Source organism: Podarcis gaigeae, assembly GCF_964106915.1.
Source record: "Podarcis gaigeae genome assembly, chromosome: 5".
Lineage (NCBI taxonomy): Eukaryota > Metazoa > Chordata > Lepidosauria > Squamata > Lacertidae > Podarcis > Podarcis gaigeae.
This window is the reverse complement of record NC_139681.1, coordinates 68856039-68869939: the sequence shown is the minus strand read 5'-3', so window position 1 is coordinate 68869939 and position 13901 is coordinate 68856039. Positions and strand designations below refer to the sequence as shown.

Sequence of the window (13901 nt, the reverse complement as noted above, 5' to 3'; positions counted from 1 at the left end):
TTATGAAGCATCTTGTCCGTGCTGGCTGAAGGAATGGGTAATACGCATAGGGCTTATTAATTGGCATGCTAAGGTGTCAGAGTGCTGATCCTAAGCAACCTGTGATGAAGCATTAACACCAGCTGTCTGTCTTCCCTGCTTGGAAGAGGAAACTGCATATCTCATGTTCAGGCCAAATATGGTATATAGTGCTGAGAAATCAAGAAGAATGAACACAAGCTACAGGGAAGTGGGAGGTGGGGGGGAGGACCCTAGGTAATAAAGAAAGAAGAGAGAATCGAATTAAATAAATTACCCATAGCTTGTGTTTATTCCTCTTGAGTTCTAATAAAGGAAGCAGAAGGAAGTTATCTGCAGATTAATGCTCTTGTGTCTCTGCTGTGCCCTTTCATTATGAATAAAGAGCCTTGGTAAAAGTGAAGCATTTAACATTCTGTGAAGTGTGTGTGAAGACACTCCAGAAAAGTTTCAAGGGACCACTCCTACATTTCTCTAAACTTTAATAGCAGGTATATGCAAACTGATTAGTGGGGGAAAGGGTAACACACTGGTTATTTTACATCTTTGGCACAGATGTGTGATTGATTTTATCATGTTTTCATTCCTTGACACTGGGGGCCAGAGTCAATCCTAAACCAATTAGTGCTTGTAGATTTACTAGTTCAGGTCTATAAGCAACCATCTGTTGGTGTGCATTAATCGCAAGACATTTCTGCCCATCTATGGAATCAGGTGGCATATTTTAACATTGCTTTTCCCTTTGTGTATCTGATGGTGCGTTTTGAAAACAACTTTGTTGCATGTTGAAAGGACCACCTGATTATTTATGCTGCACATTGATCACAGATATCTTCTGAGGGGGCACTTTTGGTGGTTTTCCCCCCAGCCCTAAGGTTGGGTTGGCCTTCACTCTATGCCCTAAGGGACTCGCTACCAAATAGTGGTTCAGTGGGAACTATGTCTCCCTTCTTTCAGATGTCTTTTGAAAACTATAATGTTTAGACAAGCCTCTGCAATACTAATTTTCTCTTCTTAAACCATCAGCATATATCAATGCTTTATTGATGTTTCTAACAATACTTTTATGGGTGCTTTTTTAGTGATCTTATTTTGTACGTTGTATACTGCTTTGATGTATTTTTTATGGAAGTGTGGATTATAAATCTGCAAATAAATAAATCTGTTAGGAATGAAAACAGGATTGGTTGTGTGAGTATGCCTTTAGCACTGGGAGTTGTAGCTCAATGACACCTGGAGACCCAAGGTTGGGAGAAGCTGGTCTAGATGATAAAGATGTCTACAACTTTTCCTTTAAGTGGTTATGTCAATTTATTGCCATGGATCAGCTTTTATTGTTTAGAGCCTCATGAAAGGGAGGGACTAGGAAACCCGCATTTAATTGATGTTATCAGGCATATGAAGGGCAGTGATTAATAATGCATGGTCCTGCTTTTGTATGTAGAAAGTACATCAATAAAGTAAATTGTATGAAAAAGTGTGACCTTTTTCAGGATCAAGGGGAGAGCCCGATGAATAATTCAAAGTGCATCTCAACCTGGAAGGTGTAAACCTGATAGTTCTGATAATGCAGTAGTGAATTAGCTGTATAAGTTTGCACTTAACCGCTGTTGTCAGGCTGTTCTCAAAACCAAGAGATAATTGGAACATTATGGAAAATCAAGTTGACGTTAAATAAGTCTGAGAAGAAACTATGTTGGCTTTTTATAAATGTATTTAGTCAACCAGCCCGTCGTTGTTTTTTTAAGCCTGGAATCTCATTACCTTTTATAATTTAGGGGTGATCAATGTGTACATTAAAGCGTCTGGTGCATTTTGTACTGGCATAGTTAGTAAAAAAATCTATACTGCAGATGTAATAGGGGAAAGTCACTATGTAAGTCACAGAGGTGAATGGAAAGGGTGACAGGGCAAATGGCAGAAGTTCACCTCTAACTTTCTTGCACATCTTGTAGGAGCTGACCCAGGTCAAAAATCTGGTGCCCTCCAAATGTTTTAGAATATAACTCCAGTCAAGCCCAGCCAACATTACCAATAGTCAGGGATGATGGGAGTTGCAGCCAAAAGCATCTAGAGGGCACCAGATTCTGTAAGTTGGTTTAGCACTGCCTGTATAAGTTAGAATACAGTAGTACCTCAGGTTAAGAACTTAATTCGTTCTGGAGGTCCGTTCTTAACCTGAAACTGTTCTTAACCTGAGGTCCCACTTTAGCTAATGGGGCCTCCCACTGCTGTTGCACTGCCGGAGCATGATTTCTGTTCTCATCCTGAAGCAAATTTCCTAACCCAAGGTACTATTTCTGGGTTAGCAGAGTCTGTAACCTAAAGTGTCTGTAACCTGAAGCGTCTGTAACCCGAGGTACCACTGTATCCTGAGAAGTGGGCTTGCAAACACCCCTCTCCCTTTTCCTCCTGCAGTACGGGAGGAGGATTTAGGCACACAATCCAGAGTTGTTCCATGCAAACCCAAAGATCAGGGTTTAGGCACAATCCATCTTTATCATCTTTGTCTTGAAGATTTGAATTCTGGTTTGTAGGAAACAAGCCATGATTTGCTGAAAGCAACACTAAAAAGTGCTAGGAGGGAAAGGGAAGAGGGCACAGACTCAAGTTTTTCTGTAGCTTTTTCTAGTTCATGCACACAGCACTAAGCCATGGTTTAGTGCTATGTGTCAACTGGGCCGCTGTTTAGCGGCCAGCATCATTTTGGTGGGGGTTTTTTTAGGTTGCAGGACTCTCCTGAAAAATCAGCGGTTGTAATAGAGAATCTTTCTCTCTTCTCTGCTGCACTGAGCAGGCACTCAGCCAACTAGCCAGTCAGTCTGCAGACCTGCTTCCCACAGAGAGAGAAAATGTCTCATCAAGAAAGAAAAGCGGGCTTAATCTGGTAAGGTCAGGAAGAGAATGGAAGAGACAGGATGAGAAAGAGGGAGGAGGAAAATTTCAAAAAATGTTTGGTGAATGTAGAGAGGACATCTGTCATGGATGCTTTAGTTGAGATCCATGCACCGCACGGGGTTGCAATAGATGACCCTCTACAATTCTATGATTATGGGAAAGTAGAAATTTATTTGGAAGTTCACAGAATGCATTTATGCTGGCTGTTGTTAACACCACATGAAGAGATTGTAGCATTTAATCTGAACATGTTTGTGACCATGTGTTGATATTAACGGTTGACAGACTGACAGCTATGTCAAACAGCCCTTTCACAAAGGAGCAATAAAACCCTTAAACAAAAATATAACTCATTATGCAACACCTAAGCAGCCTTCATTGTTACTTTTTGCCACTGTAACTCGACTAACTTGATTATTTAAAATCCTTGTGTTGCTTTGTAAGCCTTCATCCATATGTGAAACTTTTAAAGTGTTTTTGGAACACAAGGGCCATTGCTGGTTTCATCACTCCAGCCACCCATATGTGAACATGTGTGCAGTGATCGTCTTTAACTGAAAGGGTTAAGGAAAGGTTATGCAGTCCAATGCTTAATAATCAAATACTTCTTTAAAAAGCAGCATGTTTCTTTAATTTGTTAATCCTGTCTGAGAATTTAATGAAGCCCGTTCTCCTTGGTTATGACATGGATATATGTGCACATACCAGAAGGCAGGGATTCTCTTAAACTGGCTTCCTCAACCTCTGCCCTCCAGATGTTTTTGGCCTACAACTCCCATGATCCCTAGCTAGCAGGACCAGTGGTCAGGGATGATGGGGATTGTAGTCTCAAAACAACTGGAGGGCCGAGGTTGAGGAAGCTTGCTCTTAAGTCAAATGTCACATGTGATGTTCAATGCATCAAGAGGATCTGCTTTGGTGGGTGTGCAGGAGGAATCACATGTAAACCTTTGTAGCACTCAAAGCAGATTTTTCTATTATCCTACCCAGTAGGGCAGGGACGCGGGTGGCGCTGTGGGTTAAACCACAGAGTCTAGGACTTGCCGATCAGAAGGTTGGCGGTTCGAATCCGCGCGACGGGGTGAGCTCCCGTTGCTCGGTCCCTGCTCCTGCCCACCTAGCAGTTCGAAAGCACGTCAAAGTGCAAGTAGATAAATAGGTACTGCTCCGGCGGGAAGGTAAACGGTGTTTCCGTGCGTTGCACTGGTTCGCCAGAAGCGGCTTAGTCATGCTGGCCACATGACCAGCTCCCTCGGCCAATAAAGCGAGATGAGCGCCACAACCCCAGAGTCGATCACAACTGGACCTAATGGTCAGGGGTCCCTTTACCTTTACCCAGTAGGGCAGTTTTTCTACAGTGTAATGGAAAGTTTTATTAGATGCTTAAACTGCAATCCTGTGCATACCTACCCTTGGGAACAAAATACGTGAACACCATGGGACTGACTGTTCAGTAAGCAAGCATAGAACTTGTAAGTTATAAAAGCAGCTATAACCTTGCACATTTCATTGCCGTGACAAAGAATGATTTGGTCACAATAATAAAACTTTAATTTTGGTTTCGAAGAGAGTTTCTGCTACAGTGATATGAGAGGCAGTTTTAAGATTCTGAACTTGGGACATGCCCGCATTGGATTTTTGTTCGGAATTGCTACCAGGATGCTATTTTTAAGAGCAGCCTTCACCATTCTGGCACTTCCATCATTCCTGTAGTCCTACAACATCTGGAGGTTCCAGCTGAAGCCTTGGTGAAGGCTGTCTAAGAGGATATGCTTCAGACAAGAGATGATTTATTTTCTCAAGTCCAGCTTATCAATGCTGCTTATGGAGCTTTCGACACACGAGTTAGTGTGAACATCCCTTTTGAAGAAGAAGGATCTTGTCATGTGAAAAATGTGGACGACTCTTTGTGGGTCTGCCCTTGTTTCTAGTGCACCATGCGTAAGTTTATAAATCTCTGTTGTGTCAGCCCTTGCCATGTTACTAAACATGGAAAAGTCTCAAATGTGACCTTTCCTCCATGGGAGGGTTGTTCAAACCTTTTTCCAGGTGGACAATTTCCAGAACTATATATTGTTTCAAGGATAGTTCCACCATAGATTATACAAAACAGTGCACCGTGTTATTGGCAAATTTATTTCTGATCCCTTTCCCAATGATCCGAAGCATGGATCCTGGTTTGTCACCAGCAGCTCAGGCCCTTCAATGTATAGTGAAGTCAGGGATTTAACTAGCAGATATGCCAAGGAACCAAATTTTCTGTAAATATCCATTTTGCTACAAAGTCAAGGATTTTGTTTATTTGTTCGAACCCCAAGGTGTGTCACTCGACCACTTTATAGATTTCATGGAATCATAGACTTGGAAGAGACCGCAAGGGCCATCTCGTCCAAACCCCTGCAATGCAGGAATCTTTTGCCCAATGTGGGGCTCAAACTCTCAACCCTGAGATTAATAGTCTCATGCTCTACAGTACCACCATTTTATTAATGGTGTGCTTATTTTCAATAAACATCCCCCATGCATGAAATGGAGAGGAAATTTCTCGTTATTTTCTGCTTGGCTGTGCATATTTTGAAGAAATCTTTGGGGTGGGAGGGAGTTGGCTTGTTTTTCTTCACAGCCAAGGTGTTCAAAGGTAGGATTTTTACCCAGTTTTTTTTTAATGCAACCACAGTCAGAGTTGCCAGTGAACCTCTCCACATCTTTCTGTACTCAGCTCCTTCTGGACTCATTCCTCTTTCTGTGCCAGGTCACCCTGGAAACAACACTAGTGCTGATCTGGCACAGGAAGGGCAATGCGACTGGAAGAAAGTCAGAGGGCTGCAGTGATGGAGAGACTTGCCAGCCACTGATCACAACTATTGAGACTTTATTCTAAGAGGGGGGGAGGGAGAGAATTACCCTTAGTGTTCTCATCTGTAAACCCAACTCTATCCCAAAATTCTCGGATTTCTCGCATGCCTCCTAACCCTTTGGAGATGCTGTCTTTTTGTCACTGCTCACAAATACTATAATTCAATGAGACGGAAAATACCTGCCTGGCGCTACAGTTGATCGTCCTTTTACACAGTTTGGAGGGGTTCTTCATAATGTCCATTTTGTTTGGGGTGTCACCCACAGACCTGACCACCTTATTTCTCAGCCTTTGTTGTCCAATGGCCTGTTCATCTCCCTAGCTGGTTTTCTGCTTCTGGTTTATAATTTTATTGCTGTTGTGTCTGTTTCTAATGATGGTCCCCATACTCTACTTTGTGTGTGTGTTGTGTGTGTGCGTGCGCACATATGGGGGGGAGGTTACATTTGAGCAAAACTTCATTCTGCTGAATGAAGCTTTCTTGCCTCCAATAGCTTCTTTATGCTTTATAACCACACTGGCTTTGGCTTTGGCTAGGTGCTACCTTTTCTGATCCGTGGTATATATTTTAGCTGAGTTTCTATTGTGGTTTTAAAGAACCCTCAGTCTTTCCATAGAGATTTGCCTCTCCTGACTTTCCCTTTAAACTTGCTTTTTTTTTACTACTCCCATCCATCTATTTTAGAAACTCTGTTTGGAAATCAAATGTGCTACTTTCAGCATTGCACTGAAGAATAAATAGCACAATTAATTTTGCTTCTCTGGCTGGACTCATTATCTGTAAGCCTCCTTCAAGTGGACTCTGCTCTGCTCAGATACCAGAAAGGAGCAACACTCTTCTGTAAAATGGAGAATCAATCTGACATTGCAGGAAGAACTTGCTCTGTTCTGTAACACACTTAGCATAATTGTTATTCCAGTGCTGCTTTTTATCATTGCACTTCTGAAAAAAAGAAAATCTCCAGAAATACATGCATCTGTTCTGTGCATAGAATTTGATTTGACTGGAAGGCTAATCAATAAAGTTCTATAATTCATTCTTTGTTCCATGCATTCAAAGTTACACTTACACAGACTTCCAAAGCTATGGATGGAGATGGGGAGATGGCAGAGAAAAAAGCCACTTCTAGACTGCCCATATCTTGGAGGTGGGATTCAGTCACATACAGTAGTACCTCAGTTTAAGAACAATCCTGATTATGAATGATTCAGTTTATGAACTCCACAAAACCAGAAGTAGTGTTCTGGTTTGCGAACTTCACCTCAGTCTACAAACAGAAACCAAACAGTGGAAGGGCACCAGTGGCGGAAGGCCTCATTAGGGAAAGTGCGCCTCGGTTTAAGAACAAATTTGGTTTAAGAATGGACTTCAGGAACGGATTAAGGTCGTAAACCGAGTTACCACTGTATTGGCAAATTCAGGCTGCACACTTAAAGCTGATTTGGAGATCTTGCACAAACTCACTTCACCAAATGACTGGACTTCATGCGATAAGGAAATTGACAGGAAAATGCAGTGGGAAGTGTGATATAACACTTGCATTGGTGCAAATTCATCTATCTCTGCTGCCCGCTCACCCCCAAATCAGCATGAATGCTCAGTACGCAAGTTGTCTGGAAGCTCCCCATAAGGGAAACTTGTAATTTAACTGGGAGGGGGAAAATGTGAAACCAGCTTGAAAACAGTTCTGCTGCTGATTCCCATTATGTTACTGGATGGTTCCAAACCCTTCTTGAGTTCCATCCTTTACTGTATGCCTGTTGTAAATCTCCTGTTGACACGTGCCCATACTGTACAATATCAGTCTCACTTCATCCAAGTATTAATCTCCTGGACTGATCTCTTGAATTAATTCTCACATTGATGTATCATCTTTCTTTACAGTTGGGTAAAGACCATATTATACAGAATTAAGATGGTATTTTTGGCAGGAACGTTAATGAAACTAATTAGATGGGCCGTGGGCCAATTCTGCTTCTAAATTAAATGAGGTATTCTAATGCACTGGACTTGCAGAATCTATATCATCTTTTCTTTTCTAGCCACTCATATGCATTGTACATGAAAGGGAATGAACCCTTTCCTGTGGTGGCAAGAAATTTCTGACTGACTATACTATTATCAGAGTTTAGGGTATATTCCAGCAAGTTAGAGTGCAAAGCAGAGTCAGTGAGGGGTGTGATTTGGTCAGGATATTGACTGCAGGAAAAGTCCCAAGGGCAACACGTCAAGCAAAATTCTTAAAGGAAGATCGCCATGCAATGGTTCTCGTACTTATTTCCATAACAATTTATGGCAAAACGTGCAGTAAATGTTAAACTGAAATAAATAATCATGTGGATTTGGGGCCCCCAAATCTGCCTAGCATCCTTGACCCAGGGGCTCCTACATGAGAGCCCATGTTTATTTAGATATATTTTCCAGATATGTCCTAAAGGTAAATGGCAACGTGCGATCTCTACTGAATGGTTTCACTTGCAGGCTTATTTTACCGTAGGATAAATTTGTTCCCTGGATGACACTACTGATCCAGATGATAGTTGTGTGTGAAATGGTACTTCCTGACCTGGACAGACTCCTTTTAGCTTGTGCAAGAGTTCTCTGATGAATGCAATCATGAGACAGCTCCTTGGTCAAAGTATGTCACTTGGACACTCTCTCTTTTGTGCTGTTTGAGAGCACAGGCTGTGAATCGGGTGAATCTAGATGTCAAGATTTGGCTGAAGGAATACCATGGTACCTTCCTATACTTTCTGGCTTTCTTGCGAGATGAAGTTTCATAGGCAGAATCCTATTTCTTCAGATGCATTGTTGAAATGCCAGCCATTTTTCTTTACTTTAATTAAATTGAATAAGGGAAGGTGAGAAAAAGTAAAAATTCATTTCTCCTAAAAAACAACAACTTCTGAAGTCACTAAAATGTTTTTTTATTGTTCTTAGCTGATAACAGATAATTGTGCCATCTGTTGCCCATAGCTTTGGGGATTTTGACATAATGGCTTCCAGCTGCTCATATGTGGATAAATTGGAGGAGAAAATATGTACCTGGTGAAGAGGGGTGTGTGTGTGTGTGTGTGTGTGTGAGAGAGAGAGAGAGAGAGAGAGAGAGAGAGAGAGAGAGATCAGCGGAAGCTCATGTTTTACTGTTTGATGGGTTACATCTAGGCTCTTGTTATTCAAAAATCAGAATGAAAGGACTCATGATTCTGTATGAAAACTCAACTTTAAAAAAACTTTAAAAGAACTTAAAATATTTTCAATCCTGCATTTTCCTTTTTTAAATTGTGCAATGTGTGTAATTAGCACAATTGCACAAATTATGTTTTCAGTCTTCTTTAAAAAACAACAACATATACTTACCAAGAATGGCATGAGTTTGCATTTATAATGTGCATATTCTTTATTTTTCACCACACACAAAATCTGCCCCATCATTTTGGGTATTATCTGGTTGTGTTTTCCTAACAGTAAACAGAGAGTATCTTTGGAGTATCCTTACCTTATTAAATGGCAAGCACGCTGACAATGCTTTTTATCATTTCCATAAGACCAATTGGTACAGAATTTATGTTAGAATTTTTGGTACACCAGAGACTTGGATCAAATCATGAGTCTCCTCCTCCTCTAGTTTTTTTGGGTTGTAATGACAGCCTTGACCAACTTGGTACCCTCCAGATGTTTTGGACTAAAACGTGTGTGTGTGTGTGTGTGTGCGTGCGTGAGAGAGAGAGAGAGAGAGAGAGAGAGAGATGGGAGTTGTAGTCTAAAACACCTGGAAGGCACCGGCTGCTGTTGAAATAACAGTGGTATGCAATTGTACAGCAAGTGTTTTCTGAAGACTCCTGTTTGACTCATGCTAAGACAAGTGATAGAAATGGAAGACCAACTTTGAGCTTTGAGATTACCAGAAATTCACCTCTTTTAGTAACTAAAGTCTAACTAAGGAAGAGAAGCTGATGGAGGGATTACAAAGGAATGTGGCTAGCGAGCTAGTAGCATTTCAGGTTGATTCAGAAGGGGGGTGGATAGGGAAAGTAAACATAGCAAATGCATGAACGAAAGGTCTTTCCCTTTTTTTAAATGGAGAAACAGCTAGTGTAGATTTACCTGTACTTAAAGAATAGAAAAAGTTCAGAATTAAAAAAAAGTTTTATTTCCTGTTTAGGGGGTTAGTATTGGCAAGTAGTCTTAAAAGACATAACTCTGTCACAGGTTTTAGTGAAATATTTGAAAATCCTGTGCCCTAGCTGAGCTGTCCCATCCCAGATGCACAGGTTGCATTCAGCGGAGTTTAGGCTGTTTTCTTTACAGTTTTATTATTAGCTTTTGCCTTTATTTATTGCTTCTCACAGCCAAAAGGAGACCCAAAGTGATTTGCAAGTAAAGTAAGATTCAAAATTACGGAATAAAATATTCATGAAACAATATGTTGAAAAGCAGCTATCCACTATATTCAGTCGTTCCCCCCTCCGGAAAACAACAACAACATGAAAGAGGGTATCTCTGTGAGAAATGTACAATTCTGTGTACATCTGCTCAAAACAATTAAAGAACTCTCAGCCATTACATGGCTATAGAAGTGCTTTCATCTTGTCCAACCCCCCCCCCCCCGTGTTTAACTGCCAACAATATCAATCATCTCATTAAGACTGTGAACCTAATTATTGCCAGTACGGTAACTTTTGTGTGTGTGTTTCTTAAGAATGAAGCAGGGGTGGGGTGAAGAAGAAAACATTTTAAAATATCTCCTTAGAAAACAGTGTTTGAAGGTTGAAAGCTAGCAGCTGCTGCAAGAATTCGCTGATTCCCTCACCCTCCCATTTTTAGCATTTGCTTATATTTTTGTTTCTGGAAGGCCTTCGTTGAACATCAAATTGCTTTTGCTTACATGCATTTGCTAGTCTTGGTGGTTTCCTAGCATTCTGAGACCACCAGGAATTTTGACCACTCTGCGTCTTTAATCATGGTTTCAGTGTTGCCACGGAGTCCAAGATTTCTGGGGCAGCAATCAGCAAAGGGTTCTTACAGATGTAAGTTCTGATTTAGTAGCTCCAGTGAAAGGGAAAGATCTTTGTGTGGACATTTTAAGTGTATAGTTGTCCCAGTGTGCTTGGACTTGTAGAGTGTCTGACAGAGCTATGGTCATAGTTCCCCCCTGCCGCCCAAGATAGTGAAATTATACTAAAGCTTTCCTACATGTTATCTCCCCTTTTAAGTGTAGTTGAATCTGTTTTCTTTAATGTCCCATTGCATGCCCATTAAATGACCACGGGTGGGTGTGAATATTATATTGTATGTATTTGCATAAAGCTGTTTAATGCAAACTGGCTTTCTAGTGAAATTAACAAAGCTTGTTTATTACCATGGAAGAAGAAAGGGAATCCCCTAGTTCTGTTTACTCCCAACTCCTAGAAAGAAAAGAAATGTTCTCAAAGGTTTCCTTTCGAATAGCGTTTCTCTAGCTTGGGTCTCCAGCAGTTGTTGGACTACAACTCCCAGAATCCCTAGCAAGCAGAACAAGTGGTCAGGGCTGATGGGAGTTGTAGTCCAACAATAGCTGGAGACCCAAGTTTTGGAGCACTGCCTTAGAACAAGGATAGTCAACATTCTTTTCTCTCTCCTAAACAATTAAATTAAATAATGGTGTGCCATTAACCCAGCTGTAAAGAGTATTGTGTTCTAAATCTAATTAAAGGATCTTGAGTTTCTATGAAAACCCTTCTAATAGTGGACCTGTTGAGTCATTATTTTAGAATCTGAACTTCCAAATATGTGCAGTTATATGTACAGTGAAACAAATAGCAAATGTACCACCAGTGCTGCTTTGTATCATGTTGACTGAGGTATATATTGCTGTTCTACTACTAAGGCAGCTTTTACTGTGCTGGCTAAGACTGATGGGAGTTGTAGACCCCAACAAATGAAGGAAGAAGAAGAGTTTGGATTTGATATCCCGCTTTATCACTACCCTAAGGAGTCTCAAAGCAGCTAACATTCTCCTTTCCCTTCCTCCTCCACAACAAACACTCTGTGAGGTGAGTGGGGCTAAGAGACTTCACAGAAGTGTGACTAGGCCAAGGTCACCCAGCAGCTGAATGTGGAGGAGCGGGGACGCGAACCCAGTTCACCAGATTACGAGACAACCGCCCTTAACCACTACACACATGAAGGCTGTGCTAAAGTATAGCTTTGCGTTAAATTCAAGTGTTCCATGCATGTTTTGAAGGTCTGCACTGAATATTCTACTGAAATGTTAGTTGATTAACTTCTTCATTTTGAGTCGGGAAAGCTATTATAAAAAGATGAGTGCAATTAATGACGAAAGGAGAAGGGGGAAAATACATTGAACTGTATCTTCTGTTTCATTTTTCAGCGGAACCCCTGCCTCTCATGGACCTGTGCCGAAGATCAATCCGCTTTGCTCTGGGCAGAGAACGCCTGCATGATATAGAAACTCTACCTTTGCCTCAGTCTTTGAAAAATTATTTACAATATCAGTAATACGAATTCTAGACCTCTAAATGGTAGAAATTGTTTACATCAGAATATAAATCTTCGTGGTGGATATTTTGAGTGTTATTTAATTATTATTTTTAAACGTTTCTTTTTTTTTTTTTAATCAACCATGGCAGAACATTTTGGAGACTACTAAGGAATGTGAAAACTCTTTGAGTTGGTTTAAATCTTTCAGTGAAATTATTGTTGCCTACACTGTTAGCAGCCTTGTTACGCAGAATCCAAAGCTTGCTTGTCTTCACAGGTCACATCCAAAGAGATGCTCTGTATGTTGGCTTAGGTCTGGCGCTGGATATGCAGCAGATGAAGATCTAATCCCCAAAAGCAGCCCTAGAGCAAAGGGGGCTAGAAACCCCCTTTGTACAGATTAAACGTGTGCTACCAAAAAAACCCCAATAACCTGTTTGGAGGTTTCTGAAAACCAGAATAACAACGTCACAGAGATTTAACTCGTAAGATATGCCAAGGAATCCCATTTTCTGTAGACATCTGTTTTGATCCAAAGTAAGTTCCTTACACATGGAGGTTGCCTCTTCTCATTTGTGAAGGAAAGGGCTCTGGACTGAACACTAGATTCCCATAAACTCTGTAGAAGGGAGTTAGGAATCTTTGTGCGCACGGAGCATATGAGCTGCATTGGAACTGCTAGATTGTGGCCTTTACTTTTAGGTGCTCTGCCTTTTCAGAAAAAACATGCTCTTGGTACCCAACCCACCATATTTCAAATTATGTCATAAAACAGCTGTGTCTTGGTTTTAAAGGTAGTTGATCTTTTCTGAAGAAAACCGGCTCAATCTGAAAATCAGTTAAGCTAGCACATTTCAGCTGGTTTTTGTTCTGTTGCTTCAGCAGGGTGGAATTTCCTCAAATCAGTGTTTTCTAGCTTAACTTGGTTGCCAATTGGGCTGACAATTCAGTGTTTTCAACAGCAACCCCCTCCCTCGGCTTTCAAAATATGTCACTTTCTAAGTTGGATTTTTAAAAACCATTTGTACTTCATGAATTCCAAATACTGGGTTTTCTTTTAATATGTATTTGACACAGTATTTTGCATATCTGTTTAACACTCTGTACAGAGTATCTAATTTTAAGTTGTCTCCCCAGGGGATGGCTTTTTTGTCATCTTCTCCACTGCTTGCAATATGTATTCATTTGTTGGGATCAACTTATTTTTTTAAAGACACTGCTTTCTTTTTTGCATTTCCTACTTTGTTCAAAGTTCTCTGCCTGATCAGTTATCTAGTTTATAACTGGAAGTTGTTGTAAAGGCAGGTTGGCGAATGTTCAGACTGAGCTGCCTTCAGCATATTTTAATGTGAATTTACCGAAGAATGAAGAAAAAAGTTTCTAATAAAGTCTACTGTCCAAATTGCTGCTGGTGCGTGTCTCTTTTCCTTCCTCACTCTCAAGTAACTTGTACAAAGTAGAAGCAATACAACTGAGTTGTACTCACAAACCACCAAGGCAGTATTTTACTTTCCCTACCATTTGTTATTTCTGCAGCAATATTTTTCAAACCAATGGAAAAGTCAGAAACAGAATGGTCTGTATTATGGAGTACCTTGTTTTATGGAAACTGAACCACATCAAATTTGTCCTAGTATGCTGGGG

General features: G+C 40.7%; 1 protein-coding gene across 2 annotated transcripts in view; it reads left to right on the top strand.

Moving 5' to 3' along the window:
• The window catches only part of SPSB4 (splA/ryanodine receptor domain and SOCS box containing 4), a 183258-nt gene extending 169599 nt beyond the window's left edge, over positions 1-13659 (top strand). For both annotated transcript variants that reach the window (XM_083742177.1, XM_083742176.1), the window contains exon 3: positions 12148-13659. In XM_083742177.1, the coding sequence (XP_083598303.1) occupies positions 12148-12275 (128 nt within the window). In that variant the 3' untranslated portion in view covers positions 12276-13659. The remainder of the gene's footprint in view (positions 1-12147) is intronic.
• Positions 13660-13901: the final 242 nt, after the last annotated feature.